The sequence below is a fragment of the Schistocerca nitens genome, chromosome 4, assembly GCF_023898315.1.
Source record: "Schistocerca nitens isolate TAMUIC-IGC-003100 chromosome 4, iqSchNite1.1, whole genome shotgun sequence".
NCBI lineage: Eukaryota > Metazoa > Arthropoda > Insecta > Orthoptera > Acrididae > Schistocerca > Schistocerca nitens.
This window is the reverse complement of record NC_064617.1, coordinates 615602296-615623417: the sequence shown is the minus strand read 5'-3', so window position 1 is coordinate 615623417 and position 21122 is coordinate 615602296. Positions and strand designations below refer to the sequence as shown.

At 38.7% G+C, this 21122-nt stretch overlaps 1 protein-coding gene across 1 annotated transcript in view; it reads left to right on the top strand.

The window, feature by feature from the left end:
* The window catches only part of LOC126251307 (intermembrane lipid transfer protein VPS13D), a 520493-nt gene that overhangs the window by 220328 nt on the left and 279043 nt on the right, over positions 1-21122 (top strand). Inside the window, 3 exon segments of the mRNA XM_049951633.1 lie at positions 4126-4306; positions 12253-12466; positions 17682-17903. Of these exon segments, the coding sequence (XP_049807590.1) occupies positions 4126-4306; positions 12253-12466; positions 17682-17903 (617 nt within the window).

Here is a 21122-nt window from a genome sequence, read left to right as displayed (position 1 = left end):
ATGCTCCTCGGAGTATGGGACTTTATCATCATCACTTACCTTACCTTATCTTTAGGAGTGAGCTGAATTTTTTAGGGACTAATAATTGATATAACACTATTGTATTACACAACAAGAAATCAGAAGTTACATTGATGATGTGTTTTCCTCATTGTTTGCTTTGATCTGAGCTGTTTGAAATCGGGGTGATAATTTTGAAACCAGGCTGATAATTGGTGAGCCTAGATTGTCAGATAGAACACATCAGTATTTAGATTTGATGAACTTGTGCACACATATAAGTGGTTCCAAAAATGGAACAGTCTCTTGGCACACTCCCTTGTTCATTGATATTTGTCTTCTGGAACCTTCATCCAAAATTCAACAACTGAACAACCACTGCATTAGTCCTTTGTCCCCTAGAAGCTCCCTTCACTCCAACTGTATAGCTGCTGAGTCCTTAAGAAGTAGCAGTGAAATGGGACACCCATCTTCCACAACATCAACAATGTAAGGATCTTTCAAGAATGAAAGTAAAGATTTAAGTGCCATGAAATCACTAAATATGACATTTATTTCTTCAGAACAGACATTCTGCATAAATAATCTTCTATTTGCATCTGACATAAAGGAAGGCTTTCCTTAATTTCCTTCAAGCATAGGAAATGAGCAAATTTTTTAGTTGCAAGGTCTTTCAGAAAGAGTCTTAATCTGTTATCAAAGCTGAAAACAGACTATGCTAACCCAGAATAAGTTTCTTTCTTTCTTGTAATGATGTGTTTAGTGTTTGTAAATGCTGAACATTGTCAGTAAAAAAAGGCCACACGTAACAGCCAGTGTGGCTCATCAAGCCGAGGGAAAGATTTTCCTTTTTCTTGCTTGATTGTATCCATTAATTAGAAAAATCTGCCTAGAACATTACTTCTGATAACTATCTCACTAAACAATACCAAGACACATTGTCAGGAAGATCGTATTGCTGATTTATTTTATGGAGGATTTGAACTGTCTGTGTCTTTCGTCATTTGAGTAAATGTAGCTCACAATTCTTTGCACCATCTGCATAACTTTGTGGATATTCAAAATATTTAGGTGCTAAATGTTCTCTATGAGGAATACAGTGGACACTAAAACACCATCCAGGGCTTTTTTTGGTATCACTACCTTGTGTAGTATCCTTCAGTGTAAAAAAGGGGAAAAGCTCTGCCCTTGAAATTTTTCCTTTAATATCGACAGTTTAGTTTTCTTTAACTGGGAAACAAGAGGAAAGTCTTCCCTGTGGTTAGTGTCATGATGGGATTTGAGAGTACTTACCTTGTACTGTAACAGTCATTCAACACAAAAGACACATTGGTTTCCCATTCCTTTCTACAAAAAGGAATTTTCTTCTCTCTCTTTATTAAACACACTGTTCTCTTCTTTGTGTCTTTACACTTACTAGATAACGTTTTAACTATCAGGTCACAAGCAGCACTCACAAGTTTACTTGAACAGTTTCTCTACTCACAGGAAAGTAACCATATTATTAGCTATGAATGTGACTGGCTGCTGACCTAGTGTTGTCAAATTGACAAGAAGGTTGCACAGTTGTGAGTTTGAGTGAGGAGTTCCTTTTGTATTAAGTGCATCCACCCAGCCGTGCCGCTCTGTGCAAAACCTAAAAAGGAGGTTCAGTGCAGTGTGGCACATCAGATGTGGGTGTGAGACAAACCTGCTCTGCGCAACAATAAATAACTTCCACACTATATTGATACATCAGAGGAAATGGTTCATTCATGTGGAGGTCTTTTTGGTGATGTTTTCTCGTTTTCCATTTTTAATGACGAATGTGTGCGCACACTGGAAGATTTCTGTGTACCTACGAACACTCTGCTAAAACCTGTGCAGTGTGTTTGTGTGTTGCATGATGCATCAGGCATGGACGTGGTCTTGTATAAGTGTGTTTTATTTTTTAAAAATATTATTATTTTTATGCTCTATCTATTTATATACTCTCTTTCAAGTGCTGCACTACACTGAAGCAAAAGCGATATGTGGCTTATAAATCTCACTATGACCATTCCTGATATAAAATAATTATTTTTAAATTGACCTAGCAGGTAGTTTTATGAATACCACTTTTAATATGTGGATTATCAGTGTTATTTCTTCACTTGCAAATTTTATGTATTTAAAAACCACTTACAACTTGAATTCTGCTTCTTCGTTATGTTAGTATACAAGTTTCAAGAGTAGGTGTTGGCTGCATGTAGACTTCAGTATTTCCAGATGTGTCGGTTAACATTATGTGAGGAATTGCCTTTACTCTTCAATTATTTGCATTTCAACAAAACTTTATGTTACCATATTTATAATGTTATGTAATGTGGGAGAAAGTTGCAAAACAGACTTAACACTGTCTGTGTATGTAACTGATTTATTTGTACAGTTAATTTCTGTCACTTCAACACAGCCTCAGTATTGAATGAAGTATGTTAAAAATAATGGAAAATATGATGTAAAAATCTTTAATCAGTTGAAAGATAGATCTTTTAAGATAATCCAAAAGAAAGATAAGACAGTTACTATCCCCTCATTCGAGAAAACTAAACATTGTTGTAATGGAATGAGGTACTGATGATGAAGGCAAATTGTATTTGGGAGAAATGTGGTGCAAATCCTAGTGCACTCATTTAGAATTAGGTTTTCTGTGCTTTCTATATCATAGTACCATCTAAAACACAAAATTCATCACTGCAAGTTCTAATGTACAATGTGTAACAGTGTCGGCAAATATTAAGAGAGGAATAGGATTTTAACAATAAGGAGGAGAGGTATTGATGTCGGTCCGTGAGGCCTGGCACAAAGTTGGCATTCCAAAACATCCCAAAGGTGTGCTATAGGATTCAGGTCAGGGCTCTGTGCAGGCCAGTCCATTACAGGGATGTTATTTTCATGTGACCACTCCGCCACAGGCTGTACATTATGAACAGGTGCTCGACTGTGTTGAAAGATGCAATCTCCTTCCCTGAATTGCTCTTCAACAGTGGGAAGCAAGAAGGTGCTTAAAACATCAACGTAGGCCTGTGCTGTGGTAATGACATGCAAAACAAGGGGTGGAAGCCCCCTCCATGAAAAACATGACCACACCATAACACCACTGCCCCCAAATTTTACTGTTGGCACTACATGCGCCGGCAGATGACATACACCGGGCATTCGCCATACCCACACCCTGCCATTGGATCACCACATTGTGAACTGTGATTTGTTCCTCCTCATGTTTTTCCACTGTTCAAGTGTCCAATGTTTACACTCCTTACACCAAGTGAGGCGTCATTTGGCATTTACCGGCATGATGTGTGGCTTATGAGCAGCCGCTTGACCATGAAATCCAAGTTTTCTCACCTCCCGCCTAACTGTCATAGTACGTGTAGTGGATCCTGATGCAGTTTGAAATTCCTGTGTGATGGTCTGGATAGATGTCTGCCTATTACACATTACAACCCTCTTCAACTGTCGACAGCCTCTGTCAGTCAACAGATGAGGTCGACCTGTACACTTTTGTGCTGTACATGTCCCTCCACTTTTCCACTTGACTGTCACATTGGAAACAGTGAACCTAGGGATGTTTAGGAGTGTGGAAATCTCGCGTACAGACGTATGGCACAATCCAATCACCTGACCACGTTAGAAGTCTTTGAGTTCTGTGGAGTGCCCCATTCTGCTCTCTCACAATGTCTAAGACGACTGAGGTCGCTGATATGGAGTACCTGGCAGCAAGCGGCAGCACAATGCACTTAATATGAAAAACATACGTTTTTCGGTGTGTCCAGATACTTTTGATCACATAATGTAGTTGCATGTTCCGTTGATCATTTGAATGATTCTTTTATCGAAATTATGTGGGCTTAGTCAGCTCACAGAATATGTATGATTTACAGAATATATGATTAGTGTTAACATTAATGAACACAAACTATTTTAGTCCTACTCATGCAACTATACTTAATATTTTTATTCATTTATTTATTTATTTATTTTTATTTATTTTTTAAAATGGGGTAGTAGTTACTAAAAATTGTTCCCTGTGGAGTATAATTTCTCTTGTTTTGGCTGATTTGTGTGTGTTTCAGTAAGAGTCAGCTGTTTCCAATATTTTTTCAGCTATGGGCAGCAAGATGTGTCACTGCAGCGCGAGTATGATTCTCATTTGAAATTAGAAATGTCAACAGTTCTATACATCCATACAAAGAGATTTGTTGCTGAAATACAGGCATTTTTCCATCATTTCTCACAGTTGCGTGGTGTCATGGCCAGTATTCGAGCAGCTACAACTGGTAGAGAGGTATGTGTAGATCCCATGAAGTTATTTCTAGATACATTTATGAATTATTTGTCAGTCCCAAATGATCAGCCCATAAATACAAGTGGTAATTGGTAAGATAAACGTAATGGATAGTTAGTTATAGTACTGTTGATAACGAGAGGCAGGATGATGAGCCAAATGTTTGACAAATAACAGTAAAAAAATAATGGGGAAGAACTATTATGTTGTATATTACATGACAGACATAATAGTGTCTCAATAGCTGCAATTGTTTTATCTCCATTTGCACTACTCAGTTTGAGCTGCTATGCAGCTTGATACCAACACTCTGTTACAGACCAGCTGACTCACCATCCAGTCAGTACAAAAGAAGTAGACCTGAAATGTACCACACTTTGAAACATCATTGTAGAATCGATACAAATGGCCATTGGATTCAACAAAAGGAAAGAATGTCTGATTTGATAAAATAAACAGACAAATTTTAACTGTTCATTAATGCCAAAAGACAACACTGTTCATCTCTACCTCAGGTGCTGTCTCTAGTGTGAAGAAGATTAATTTTTAAGAGATGCAACAGCACTGTCAGACAGAAATAAGAAAACTCAAGAGTAACTTGTGGTTAAAAGAAGAAGAAAAAAAAGAAAAAAAGAAAAGTCAATGAACTACATGAGTTACACATTACCACCTACTTGATTTTTATATCTATACCATCTGTACTTCATTAGGAACCCTGACTGAGTACATCGTTATTAACATTATCAATGATAGCTAATACATCTTGAGACACTGGAAAGAACACTTGAACTCACTGTTGAAGTGTAACCCTGCTGCTGTAGAAGACTTTCTTTTATAATTACTCCCAACATCCTTTACAAATTTTGACAGCACCATCATTCATAGAGCCCAAAAAAGCTCCTGAGATGCTGAAACCATGAAATGTCTGTGGACCAGGACCAGACAATATTTCCATAGAATTCATGCAAAGTGTAGAATATCCCATCAAGCCTTGAATCATCACTTGATCCTTTTAATGTGAAAAACTGAGTCGGTAAGAGCTAATATGTAAAACAAACAACTCCATCATAGCTGTTTAATAGCTTTACTGTTCCAATAAGTCTTGCACAATGGAATATTAAAGTAGCATTGAACAACAAAGGTGGAGTAATTTGGTTTACATACTAATGATGCGGCTCTTGCAGCAGGAAATGGATCCTATCTAGTAACAGCTGACACGAAAAATCTGTTGTACAATTCCTCTGAAAAGTCTTCAGACATACTGTCTCAGTATGGCATTCACTCCTCCAGAGTTGCAATGGACATATTCTTCAGTATCATATAACCAGAAGAAAAAGGCAGAGAACAACATTGAACTTCTATTCTTAGTGTTCTGTGACTTATAACAGACCTTCAACAAATTGCCCTGAATACATGAGTGGTTTCAAGGTGCTATGTTTGTTCTATACACTGATAAGCCAAAACATTATGACCACTGCCCACCGTTATGTCGGATGCTGCCTGATGGTGTTGCGGGTATATGACATGGTAACAGAAGTATGTAAGCGGAGCAGACATGGACAGGGCATCATCCTAGCAAAGATATGGGCTGCAAATGGGGGAAATCAATTGAGTTAAATTACTTTGATGAATGGCAGATTATTATTACACAGAGCCTGTGAATGTATATCTTGAGAACAGCGAAGCTGTCGAATGTTCACATGCTACTGTCGTGAGCATCTACAGAAAGAGACAGTACAGTGAAACTACCACTAGGCGCTAAATGACTGGACATCCATGACTCTTCACAGAATGTGTGGTTCTAAGGCTTGTCTGCTCTATAAAGTAGGATAGATGATGATCTGTGGTATCTCTGTCAAAAGAGCTCAATGGTGGTGCATGCACAAGTGTTCTGGCATACACAGCTCATCGTATGTTGTTGAACATGGGGCTCTGCATTAGACGCCACTACGTGTCCACATCTGTACCCAACAACATCATCAGTTGTGATTGCAGTCGGCATGGGACCTTACGCATTCAACTGTTGATCAGTGGAAATGTGTTGGCTCTCCAGGTGAATGACATTTTTGCTACAACTAAGGTCTATGGTCGTCTCCACAAATGCCATCTTCGAGGTGAACAGTGGCTCGAAACGTGTAGCACGCCATGGACACAGGCTGGTGGGAGCAGTATTATGCTATGGGAGACAGTCTCCTGCTCTTGCATGGGGCCTGTGGTAGTAATCGGGGATACTCTGATAGCTGAAAACCATCTTAATGCCTTCATGCTTGGTGTCTTCCTTAATGGTAGTGTCATCTTGCAGCACTGTAATTGTTCATGTCTTGAGCTAGAACTGTGCTACAGTGGTTCGAGGAGCATTACAGTGAACTCACATTGATATCTTGGCAGCCAAATTCACCTTATGTAAAACCTATAGAACCCTTCTGGGTCACTGTCAGGTGCCATATTTGTGTACACTTATCAGCATCCCATTATTTGTGTGAGTTACATGACCTGTGCATAGACATCTAATGCCACATACCTCCACAATCCTACCAACAAACTGTCAGATGAAGGATACACAGAATCAGTTATGTGTTTCATTCCAAAGGCATACAAACAAGCTATTAGACAGATGGTCATAATGTTTTGGCTCATCAGTTTATATTTTGCAGTTGTGACTGGAGTAATACTCCACACTTTTGTGATTGCTTAATTTCTGTACCAAAGTGATCTCTCTGTGTATTTCAGTTACAGACGGGATTAAACACATCTGTGTGTTCTCACACACAGTTTTTACCCTCTACTTAGTGGTCATACCCAACAAAGAATAGCGTAGCAATTGGATAACATTTTCACAGTAAAAGATTAAACAAACAAACACTGTTAACGAAGGACAATGATTCTCCAGTTCATGTTTCTGTCGGTTGTTACAAAAGTGCATATGAATAATTGAGAAAACCCCAGTGCTTCCATATGCTGCTCAGGAATCTGCTCTTCCTTACTGTGATAGTGTCCTTGGTGATTGGTTTATGGAACAACAGTTCCATATTGTTATTATTCCGTCCTGAATTTTCCATTGTGTGACATATATTGAGCAGGTAGCACACTTCTCCAACTTTGGAAGTGGTGTCTCTGAATATTGCACCCACGAAAATGATGTGGAAATCTGAATCTGTATTGCACAAACAACCTTAGGACAATTTACCGCCAGTTCTTTTTTGATAAAGATCTACAAATAAACATGATGATGAGCCATGTAGTTATTGTCTTAACAGTGCTTTATAGATGTGGAATGTAGATTCATGATAACAAGAAATTGTTTGAATTTTACCAGCAGAAGCTTTGGTCAGTTTTGGACCGCAAACAGGAAATCACAGTTGAACATACAGATGCCACTGTGATTAATTGGTGTCAGATGAATTGCCCATATCCACCACTTGAGTAATAACAGAATTCCTTGCTAAACAAGTATGGTGAGTTTCTGGTGCCAGAATAACTCGTGATGCCTCTGTAAAGCTCCATAAGGACAAACTCAGAAAGATTTTGCTGAGTGCAAACATAAATCAAAGTACTGGGAATACTCTTGCAGAAGGCTAAAAGCTCTGGTGCTTGACAGCACCAGCTGGGAACAGAACCTCATCAAAGGTGAAAACCATGACAAATATAACCACACACTCTGTATACAAGTATGTGCAACATGCTTATGTAGATGCATGTTTCAACAGTAATGTATATAGAAACTACAGGAAAGGAAATTACACTCTTAAATGAATAATGGCTGATGACAGCTCTACATCCAGTAGACTGATTCGTCTGTTACTTCCACCAGTTTTGTTGGTTTCATCTTTATCTCTTAACATCAATTTTACTCATCGTACTTTGGCAGCAAATAATTACTTCTAGGCAATACAGAGGGTGTTATGTTCAAAATACAGTGCAATTTTTCAGATGCTAAAATTACAAAGATAACATGACATTGTAAAAAAAAAAAAAAAAATTGCACTTTATGTATATACGGAGCTACTTTATGTACCTCTCAGGCCACCTTAATCAGGTGCTGCAAGTGATATTAATGTGTCTCTTCCAACAGTGGCACATTCAGTTTCATCCAGCTTTGTCAGACCTAACCTAATTCTTGGCATGTAATAAGCTATTAGCCAACTGTGTTTTAAACCCAATAACCAAAACAATGGATTTAATTTCACAAACAAACATTGACTTCTGTATAAATTCCTCAGACAAGTGATGTGGAGTTGAGTGTTACATTGTAGAGATAATTAATCAAAAGCTGAATATTGGCAGCAACATACTCAATTGTGAGGCTAGAGACTTGTCAATATTTCTGAAACATAATGCTCTGCTATTTAGATATATTTGAAGCAGTTCATAGTGATGGGGTAAATAGCCACAGTTTGCGAATAGCTAATGACAGTTTGGCAATGGTCAGCAGTCTTGAAGCTGCTGCATAAGGGAGCTGTGGTGGTGAAGAATCTGGCATGCCATGTGAGAAATTTCAGGTGTAACTTGTTTCATCCAGATGTTTAGCTGCTGTGGCATCTCCTACTGTATCCGACACAATGAAATTGCCTTCACCACAGGGTAAATGGGGCAGGTGGTAACCCGTATTTGTCACTCAAGGCTCAGAGTCAGTGTGGAGACTGGCCATCAGGCCTCACCCATTCACTCTGTGAGTGGACGTGTAGCCAGTCGTTCAACAGGGTCTGAACAGGCAGATGGGAGGAGGGATTTGCTACTGATAGGAAGTTCCAATGCTAGTATCCAGGGCCGGAAAGAAATCCAATATGCACTCAGTATGTCTACCAGGGGAACTCATCTGAGATGTCGAGAAGGCCTTTCTTGTGGCTGCCAGGCATGTAAGGTGCAGTTGTCTGTAAGTTGTGGCTCATGTTGGCACCAGTCACGTTTCACACTTGATTTCTGGGGCCATACTCAGTTCATATGGGCAACTGGTGGAAGTGGTGAAGACTCAAATTGTTCTCAGAACTGAGAGTCAGCTGAGTTCTGTAAGTAGAAAGCTCTGAAATATGTAGTGAAGTGTGGAACATATACCAAAAAAAGACAGATCAGACATACTGTCCTTCCCTTTTGGCACAGTACCTATACTTTACCTCCGGGTTGCCCCTATGGATGCACTATCTGCTACCGTTTTGGTAGGTATGCCCCTTTCTTATTCCTATATTCTATGGTACAGGTGAATCCCCTTCTTGGTGCCCCTGCCCGCACAGTATAGGTCAGCCTCTCTTCGTTCTGCCTATCTGCCCTTTTCTTCATTCAATAAAAGCTGGGTGCACCCACCTTATCCTTTGTGAGTAGGCCCCATGGTTCATTGATCTGATGGACAGGGTGAGCAGTAGTCTGTGGCTCTTTGCTGGTGATGCTGTGGTGTATGGAAAGGTGTCATTGAATGACTGGAGAAGTACACAAGCCTGTAAATGTAGAAAAGTGTAAGTTAATGCAGATGAATAGGAAAAACAACAACATAATGTTTGAATACAGCATCAGTAAAGTGTTGCTTGGCAAATTCGCATTAATTAAGTATATAGATGTAAGATTGCAAAGCAGTTTGAAATAGAAAGAGTATGTTAGGATACAGTGGTAGGGAAGTCAAATGGTTGACTTCGGTGTATTTGGCAAACTTTAGGAAAGTGTGATTTATCTTTAAAGGAGATTGTGTATAGAAAACTAGTGCGAGCCATTTTTGAGTACCCCTAAAATGTTTTAGATCCCTGGAAGGATAGATTAAAGGAGGACACAATTTAGAAGTGTGCTGCTAGATTTGTTACTGACGAAGTTGATCATTAGGCAAGTATTACGAAGATGTGTCTTGAAGTCAAATGGCAATCCTTGGAGGAAAGACAGTGTTCTTTTAATGGAACAATATTGAGGAAATTAGAGAAGTGGAATTTTAAACTGATTGCAGAACGTTTCTATTGCCATCAACATATAGTTTGCACGAGGACCACAAAGATAAGATAAGGGAAATTAGTGCTTGTGCAGAGGCATGTAGATAGTCATTTTTCCCTCACTCTATTTGCAAGTGGAACAGGAAAGGAAATGACTCTTAGCAGTGCAGAGTAACCCCTGCCTCGCACCATATGGTTGCTTGCTGAGTATGTATATAGATGCAGATATGGATATAGATGGCATTAGTAAAGACTGCATTAGTTGAATATTTCCTTATGCTGCTGAAGAAGTAGTGGGTGTTCAGCCTATCAGTTGCAACTGTAGAATTACAAAATAGAAAATTGCCAGCTATAGAAAGACAAAATCAGAAAGCTTTTTGACTTTGTCTTTCTGTGTTTGTCACTGATGATGAGTGATATGAAAAAAATAATCAGCTTACACAACATTTACTTTTAGCTTTATCACAGTGAATTTCTTCAGACTGTTATATATATTCAGCTCTTTGATCTCCAACTAATATCTATGCAGTGAAGGAATCAGCTTATTAAGCAGTTATTTTGGAATGAGACAGGTGATTTTCATAGAAACCATAATCATGTTACTGTGCTTTTGAGGATTTACATGACAATACTTGGTCATTTAGTGAAAAATCAGCATTAGTAACTAATGTGACAGGATATTACAGCCTTGTGAGTGAGTAAAGAGGAGAGGAGGAGGAGAAGAAAAAAAATCAAGAAATTGTGGTGTAAGGGAGAACAAGCAATTGGAAGAAGGAAAGCCAATTAACAGAACATTCAGTTATAATAGTGATGATAAATTGCATGTACTTACCACTTCTGAAGCTTCCAGCTTGCCATAATAAATGAGAAAAGAGTAGGAAGTTAATTGATTGGTTGTGATTTTGATGTGCTTGATATCTGTATATATGCTGTTGGCAGTTTTTATGTGATATGTCTGGTTGATATGATACCAACTGTCCATTTGCTCCGATGAAGGAAAGATGCACATAGTATAATAGAGATGGATGCTCAATTTATGACTATCAGTAAATAAATTCATGAATTTAAATACAAAAATGTTGGAGGGTTCACACTATAAGAGAAATGATTAAGTTTTTCTGTGGAATACTGTTATAAAATATATTTGTGTTTGAATTACTTAGTTTGTTAGCACTCTATTTCTTTAGAGCATTTCTGTTGTCAACTTTGCTAGTTATGTGTGTAAGTCTTTCATTCCAAGTCTAATTTGATACTGCAAGTACGAGTCCTTTTTGACTTTCGTGTCAACACCAATTCATAAGGTGGAAGAATAAATTTTATAAAGGAATCCAAACAGATACAATGCTCAGATCACTTCTACAGGCAGACACTAATTTCGTTTGCTGGCAATGAATCCCACCTCCATTTACGTTTGCACTGCACTAATAGATCATAAAAGTTTCATCCAAGAAACAGTCAGTGCACATTGTAACACAAGAGGCAAAAAGATCATAGGTAATAGTTAACAATGACATAATAGAACAAGTAAAAGCTTTGATGTCTGAGATTTGAAATAATGTAGGCTATAGCCAGGACACCGAACAGAAAGTGAACAATACATTTAATATGTGGAGCAATTTTAAAAGTTGAGAAACAAAGAACACAAGAGGACATTAATTATATCCTAATGAGTCTGTTGCTGTCACCACACCCAGATGTGAAAGTGAATGATAGTCTTCATTACCAATAAATAAAAATGAATAATACAACACAAGAAAAGGCTTATCATACAAAAATGAATGGCTGTACAAAAGCATACAGTATTGGAAAAAAGAACCAGGAGAGGTTCCTAACACATAAGCTGAAGAAGAAGAAGAAGATGATGATGATGTAGTAGTAGTAGTAGTAGTAGTAGTAGTAGTAGTAATGGTCTGTCATTCCTGAGACATTTTAGTTGTAGTTAATTACTTTTTGTTATCCATAGATTCAAACACTTCATACAAAACATTAGATGTGTTATTCATTCCAAGCTGTTGCTGAGAGGCTTTCAATTTCTTTTAGATACCAAAATCATTGACACATGCACCACGCATGCTTCTGGAATTGCATGCAGGCTCTCCAGTTATCATGCTGCCAGTCAGTTCACTCTCGTCAGACATCCTAGTAGCAGATTTGGGCAGGCTTACTGTGAGCAACAGTTTTAAGATGTATGGGTCACCTGGGACTATAAGAGTACCTTCTCGACAGGAAATATCACCAGATGCATCACCACCAGGTCAGTTTCTTATTTAATAAGTCTGTTTGTTGTTGTGACTGGTGTTTAAGACAGTTTTGGATGCTTAACTTTCTTTCACAAAATTGTTAGTCCATACTGATCTTTTTAGTACAAAAAAAAAAAAAAAGAGCTGAAAAATTTTGCAGTTGAGTCAAACATACTGTGAAAAGAGGAGGAGAAAAAAAAAAAGACGTTTATTATATATGCAAGCAGAATAAACATTTTACTCTGTTGGATTGTCATGGTATGTCATAAAAGTAAATCTCCGATTGCTGGGTTAATTAAATATATGTGACACAATAAAACGGTTGTAGAGCAAAACTTTGAGATGATGTGAAGACTTAAATTGCAATCATCTTATCAAGAATGTTTCTGTCCTGTTGTACACAATGTGTTTGATATATGTTGTGGCATGAAGATCAGTTTCATATTTTATGGTACTCATAGGTCCTTTACATTGACAATTAAAGAATTTGTTGATGACTTATGTATGGATCAATACATAAGATACTGACTGAATAAAAGGGGGGGGGGGAGGGGAGGGAATGTTACCATTCAAGAATGGGGGGTGGGAGAACAGAATGAGACGGCAATATGAATACTTGCCTGCCTGTTTCTACAAAGTGATTCACGAAGACATGCAAATATTTTAATATGTTATTCTACAAGAAAAACTAAAGAAAAAAGTTCAGATAAACATAGGTCCACAAATGTTTAGTTATGGAGTTACAGCTAATAGAAGATTTTGCCTGAAATTTAGCACCTTCGCTAATGTGAAGCCATCGCAAAACTGTACGAGGTTAAAGTAAAGCTTGATTTCCATTTATCAGGGTGTATACAACCCGGGACAACCAGGAGATCTGGGAAAAACCCGGGAATTTTTTAGAATTTCGGGAATTTATCATTGTTTCAATTTTCAGTTAAATTTTTGTAATTTTGACTGATAAAGAACCGATACTCTAACAAAGGATATTACTGTATCCTGCTACTGCAGAATAATACTTCAACAATAAAACATAAACAAGAGAAATAAACGAAAATAACTTAAATTGCAAAGGAAATGCGCCATATACAACAACGACACACAGTGCTCATGCAAGCATCTGCCAACAGCAAAATGGGACTATGCAAATCCTTCATAACAACAAATTGCCTCCGATGAGCGTCAAGTCACAACTGTTTACATTAGATTCGTTTTAGCAGTTACGAGCGGGCTCATGCCTTTCTCTTTAGAAATTTTAATCCTGGGAAACTAAGGTACCACCATTACAGAACTGCAGCCAGAAAATGAACCATTTCATTGCCTGGACACGAGAGATCAAACCCGCATCAGGCTGCTTGCAATTACAAACGATGTTGTGCTACCATGGGAACCAATGCACAGAGTATAATCAGGCTTTGGCGACAAACAGAGAAGTGAAATTAGTTAACTGAAATGACATACATTTCCATACATACAATTATTATTGGCTGAAATGCGCCCATTGGACTTTGACACAGGGAACCAGAAGGGTCTAACAATTATTTTTACAAATTGAAATTTGTTGGGTAAATATGTCCATGCTGTCAAAAGAGCTTCCTTCTGAATATCAAAACTTAGCAAAGATATATACCCTTGACAATTTTAACCAGCCATAAGGTGAGACAACTCTGTCAATTAGAACCTTGGAATGTCCAGAAGGACACCAATTCAAAATTCAGTGGCTGCAACTGAATGCAATGTATAACATTTATAGTGATTTGCAATGCCAGCACTGTCCCCCACAGTTCATTGTCCCGGCTCACCATATTAACTGTTGTCCAAAGCTGCTACAGAATTTTCCGCACCTCACAAGGATGTGTGCAAACTCCATCTCACCAAAAAAAGCATTTCATCTGGCACGAACTGTTCACATATCCCACAGAACCACTGCCAGCATCAGTCTCCGGTTGCACCTCATTCAGTACCCCCCCCCCCCCCCCCCTTCCCCGCCATAGCGTGCTGCTTAATGGGAGGGGGGAAAAAAAACCTTCACCACGTGACATGTATCCACCAATCACCTACTAGCGATGTCACTGGAATGGATTGTGGTTAAACCAAAATGATTGCGACACATCACCTAGATTTGGCCAGTTGGTTGGAGGTGTTGGTCAACAAGGATCGAAATTATTTCAATGGTAGCACAATAGCCAGCTACGGTGGATCATCAAGGACTGTTGAATTTGTGGATGTTGGGGAGCATGTAGAAGGTGTGCGCGTGTGCGTGGTGTTGTTAGGTTGAAGAGAGAAATGGATTCAGGGGAAAGGTTCTGGGAAGGGCCTGTGGATTTCGGTAGGGATTGGAGGCTATGATGGACTTCTGGGATGGGATCACTATGGTAGAGCTTGTAGGTGGAGTAGTCACAGTTGACAGATGCCTTCTGTCAGGTATTCGGTGTGACTCATCACAACAGTGGTGTAGCCTTTGTCTGGAGGAAGGATGATTAGGTCAGGATCTCTCTTCTCCTGTTCAACGGTTGGTGTTCTTAGGAATTGTCCTGGGGAAGGCCAAGCTGGAAGTAAGGAATTAAAGGAAGGTGTTGCAGGGGTGGTTAGGTAGGAGGGTCAATGTTGGATGAGCAAGGGTTCAATATTGTCATTACGTTGGCATTGATTTGAGGCCTAAGTATCTTCACTGTAGGGGGTTGGTGGGGGTGGAGGGGTGGGGGGGGGTGGGGAAGTAGGTCTTTAACAAGTCCAGTGTGATTAAACTTGGGTATGAGGCTGAAGTTGAAGCCTTTGGATACAACAATCCTCTGTGGGATTGAAGTTTTTGTTGGAAAGTTTAACAACATTGTTTTTGGATTTCTTGGGTTCTGGTGTTGGTGGGGTGTTGGGAGATTGTTTCGGAGGATGTGGTTAATTGAAGAGGTCAGCTAGATAGTCTTGGTGTTCTGTGTGGGGTTGATGAGGGGGAGGGGAGGGGGGGTCATTATGAGTAGGATGGGTGTTGCAAGATATTGATAACTAACATGTGATCAAATATCTTCAACTCACAAAACCATCCTGTTGCGCCCAGCTCAATTATTTCCATCTTTTTCACTCCTCGAACTCACGCTCTTATTATCCAGTTCCCCTAATAACCACCTAATATTTTCACTCTTCCATTTTCCATATCATTTCCCATTTTTTAACATCATCTCTCCCGCAATGGACTCCTACTCCATCTAACTGCACCAATTTAGAAAAGTATTCCTTTCCATGGCTAAAACCTTAAAACTGTTCCCTAAATGCTGTCTAAGCCATGGAATTCCTCCCATCCTCTCCCCACTCCCAGTGTCCTAGCCATACAAATCCTGTTCTCTGAACCCCACCCCTCGTTTCATGACTGCAGAAACACCTCACCATGGCTCAGGCATCCGAGAACCGCTTCTACTCCCTCCGCAAGATACTGTTACTATGTAATGCTTACTACATATACTGCACCTCCCACTGAGTGAGGTGGCACAGTGGTTAGCACACTGGACTCGCATTCAAGAGGATGGTGGTTAAACCCATGTCCAGCCGTCTTGATTTAGGTTTTCTATAATTTTCCTAAATCGCTTCAGGCTAATGCCTGGGTGGTTCCTTTGAAAGGGGAATGCCTGATTTCCTTCCTTATCCTTCCCTAACCTGAGCTTTTGCTCAGTCTCTAACAATGTGCTTGTCAAATATATGTTAAACATTAATCTCCCCCCCCCCCCCCCCCTCTACCACACCTCCAAAATTGAAATCATGGTAGTCCAATACCTGGAAGAGCATTACAGGCACCACCTTCATAAATCATCCACCCTTTTGACATCCTATTTCCATCTTGCGGCAACACTATCCATCAGCACCAATCCTACTCACAGTGAACATTCCATACCTTCAAGTTGGCCTCACTGTCCTTCCCCAGGTCCCTTCCTTCACACATTAACCATTCAGCAGAAGAAAGGACCTCCATACACAACCTGAAAACTGCTCCTGACAAGGGCTCGACCACTGTAGTGGTGTAGTGTAGCTCCTCTGACATGTATGATAGCTTACAAGCAGGTATAAGGTCTCAGTAACTACATGTCTGTAAGTATTTCATGGAAAAACACCAATGTGATTTGAATGTTAGTGATAGCAGAATTGTATACAGCAGGAAAACTGGAACAGAAGAGAATCAAAGTTCCTGCAGAAGATCATTGAAAATTAGGTGGACTGATAGTATAGGGAATAAGGAGTTTCTCCATAGAAACAGCGAAGAAAGAAATATGTAGAAAACCCTCACCAGAAGAAGGGGCAGAATGGTAGGACAAGTGTTCAGACGTCATGGTGCTGGAGGGAGCAGTAGAGGGTAAAAACTGTAGGGAAAGAGAGATTGGAATACATACATTAAAAAAAGCCAGTGTTTTACCACAGCCATTACCTGGTGGTAGATCTCCACCCATTGTCTGAAACCCCCACCAACAAGCCTTGATGCTGGGACCCCATTTCAGAAATCCAGAAATCCATTGTGACCTCCAGTGCCTACCCAAATCCTTAGGTCCTTCCCAGAATCTTTTACTTAAAAAAATCTTTTTCGTCACTCTCCTATTGTCACCCCCTTTCATGTGCTCACTTTCTAAGTTTATCCCAAATTACTGAACATGCATATGTGATCATTATTTGTATTCCCATATATTGTTCAGTACTACTTCTATGGTTAGCATTCCTCCCGGTTTTTTCAGTTATTATGTTAATGTTGTACCCACCTTGAGTAACCATATTTCAGATCATGCTTAGTTATTCAAATTGAGGCTCCAATTGCTCCAAAATTATATTTGAGTAAATGCTTAAGGCATAAAGTGATGACTAAATGCATTTCCAGCCTCATTATAAAAGTAAAAAAAAGGAATATTAATATTATTTGGGAGGAGAAAATGTGTTTTCTTATGAGGAAAAACAGGCAATTGAATTAATGTTTGAAGAGACACTAATTTAATCTCTTGCTTGCTATGCCTTTTAGTATTGACAGTTACCAGTATGTTACCTCAGATTTTGTGCCCTGTACTTACTACATCCTCTGATCCCACAGCTTTCTTCTTCTTTTCTATTATCCCATTTTTCAAGAAGAAGTAAATGTTTAAGAGGACAGTGCTGTATGTATGTCAGCCTGCAGCAGTCCTTACTGTTTCAGCTGTAAGTAAATTTTTCCTTTTTGTTGTTAATGTAATAAAATTTTGTAACATTGGATATCTGTGTTTCCAGAAATGTGTTTACTGGATGTAATGGAAGTTGAACTGATGAACATGGACTTGTATCCTGGACAATGGAAAGTGATGTGTTTGGATGACCAGTCTCCTCCTGCAGGCAGCCTCATGTTGGGGATGTCAGCTTATGTCATGCGAGCAGGGCCATCACTTTTACAAGAGAAATGTCAACTGCACCTGCAGGTTGATCGGAACCTCAACTATCAGAAGCATTTGTGGAGTAGGTTCTATTTATAACTATTTGTGTTACAGTATCTTGTATTTGCAGCTACTTGCAAATATGTGGATGTTGAAGGAAAAACTGGAAGACTGCCATTGCATGCATGCAGTAGAAAGAGGAAAAAGTGTCTAACAATTTCTCCAAGACTGATCTTCATAAAAAGAAGAGAAGGGGTAGTTTCTGTTAGATCGATACCAGTGTTGATCTGTAATAAATTAAACTGTTTGACATGAAACAAGAAACAAAACATTTATTAATCAAAAGCAGACAGGAGAAAGTTTTTTTTTTTTTTTTTTTTTTTTTTGCGGGGGGTGGGGGGGTGGGGGGGGGGTGGGGGTGATGATACTTACACTGATAGGTAAGTTGAAATTTTTAGAAGTAGCTTGAAACATACTTGAGCATTAACACATCAACCTGTCAATTAGCCCTTCAGTTTAGTTTCAGCCAAGATATCGGTTTGATATGTTGTATGTTTTTGCGACAGTCACCTCCAGCAGTGCAACATTCAAAATGTCACTAAATGATAAGATATTAGTGAAACTGTAAAGATGACAGGTAGACTAACCCTCAGAAGATACAAATCATAGTATTGTCATAGCACTTGATTTTCTAAACAAACCAGTCGTGTCGTAGCACTTGATTTATATCTTATGAAGGTCAGTCTCCCTCCCGTCTTAACAGTTTCACTAACATCTTATCATTCAGTAGGGGTACAAAAAACCAACTCCTGATTGACAAAATGGTTCTGGAAAACTGCAAATGCTGGAAAACAAATCTCTATATGTCCTGGATTGACTGCAGAAAAGCCTCTGACTCATTGCCATACATTTGGATTGTTAAGTTTCTGGAAAACATTGGGAACAGCAGCATCATCAGGAAATTCACATAAAATGGAATGGAACACAGTAAAATAGAACTATTGGTTGGAAAATAGAGTTACCAACTAATCAACATTAAGAGAGAGATGACTCATTGAGTTGAAGACAGGCACACAGAAAGACTGTTACACATTATAGCTTTCATCCAAAGCCTTCTTCAATAAAGGAAAACGACATACGTTCTCACAAACAGGCACACTTCATGCACACATGACCACTACCACTGGCATGCTTTTTTGTAACTACAAGTTATAAAATATTTACATTGCATGTGAGTTGTTGAACTAGCTACTCCAGACATGTTTCTGGAAAACATGTTCAGAACTTCTTGACAAGACATTCTGTCCACAGCACCTTAAATGAATCTGTATAATCCCAGTCTATCTTTGTTGAAGTTGCATCCAATTAATATTGCATGATTGGAGTCCTTCCACACTACTGACATATTTATTTATTTGGAACTACTTTTACAGAAGGCAGCAATCAGTTTAATCTTTAAAATAGGCAGTTCTAATTATTCTGATTTCTCTGAAACTGCTTACTTAGTTTGGATAGTGAAACTTGATTAAATTTGTCTTTTTGTAATCCATGAGGGTGCTAGCAGAAATTACTATTATCTCATTTGAAAAAGTGAACATAGTTTAATATATGTGTAATTAATATTGCTCTGACAAGATAAAGTATGTCATTTAGTAAATTCTTTCGTACAAAAATTCCCTGAAACATTTAAGATGTTTCAGGAAATTTTTGAAGTGAACTACTTAGCTGAATTATCGTCTATGCATTAGACACACTTACTATTTATCACTGAAATCTTATAGTAGTTCATCAGTAGTTTTCACACTGCAAAATAATCAGACAATGCCATATTGTAAGTAGACTCCAATTTGCTCTGTTCACAATGTTTCAACCTCTTAACGCTGTGCGACGATAAGAAGCAGTGTGATTGGATTGCAAGCAAAATCCACACCTCTCTCACATGAGTTGACTTACTTGATGTGCACAGCTGATCGTCTGCTCTGGATAGATGGCTACATCGATCTCCAAAATCTCCTCCTCCAAAGAATAATGCTGGTTAGGGGAATTTATCGGACACTCTCTCTCTCTCCTCTCTTCTCCTCTTGAAATAAGTGGATACTCACAGAATACTGTTATTTTGGCCTTGATATATTTCTGCTCCCACAAAGAACAAATTCACTACTTCTCACATAAATATTCGAATGTTTGCGATTCAACCGATTCGTGTAGCATTAGATTTGGTTAAATATGTATTTAGCATAGTTTTTGCAACTACATAATTATGAACATGTCTTACTTCTAGCAAGTCCAACACATGAAGTAAAATTAAATGTCTATAATCAATTGTTCATTTTTATTTAACAATAATCACAGACACCAAAACAGCAAGAAATACTACATGACTACTTCTTGCTCTTCCAATACAGCTTCCGTGGCATGAGTGGCAAACACTTGTCAATGCCGTTTGTCCGTCGCTTCTACCTTGTGCTTGTGACTCCTTACCAGCCTGCACACACAAACATGTGTCGTGCAGTATGTACGTTCTCTCACACTTAATTTTTAAAATATTGTTTGTTCGAGACTGTAGAAGGATGAGTGGTTCTGGAATTTACACGGAAATTCTTGAAGCACTACATATCCCTCCCCTCAGCTCAAACATGCAATATTTAATATATACTCATTATGTACATTAGTATTACATAGAATAACAATTCATAATTCCACACTTTTTTATTAACTGTGCATAACCCTTTTATTTACTATTTAGCTTTTCTTTTTTCATTTTACTTTGATTATAAAATGGGAGTATTTCATTCAATGTTGGAATTAATTCTTTTATGTCTAGGAGTTGTGGCGCCTAAACCTTTGGGTTTCCAATCATAAACTCCAGGTGTTCATGGCACTTGAGTATTTTACTCTTTATTCTAATTCTTTGTACTGCTTGTTTAGTACATAATAGCCTCATTAATTATGGACTATTTGTAGTCCAGAGAAACTCTGGGCAAATGAAAGTGTTCTTCTCGACACTTCTAAACTCACATAAAACATAATAATGCTAGTGGAATGTAGAATTCCTATTAAATGTGTGACTTCTGTCACGACACTGTCCTTTTCCCCTAGGATCAGCATCTATACCTTACACCTGGGGTGACCCTATGAGTGCACTTCCTCCTTCCGTTTCGGTAGGTATGTTCAACCTCCCACAGAAGAACCCCAAAAGTGCCCCACTTGTGACAGGATACTTTCCGGGACTGGATCAGACTCTGAATGTGGCTCTCCAGCAGGGATACGACTTCCTCAAATCCTGCCCTGAAATGAGATC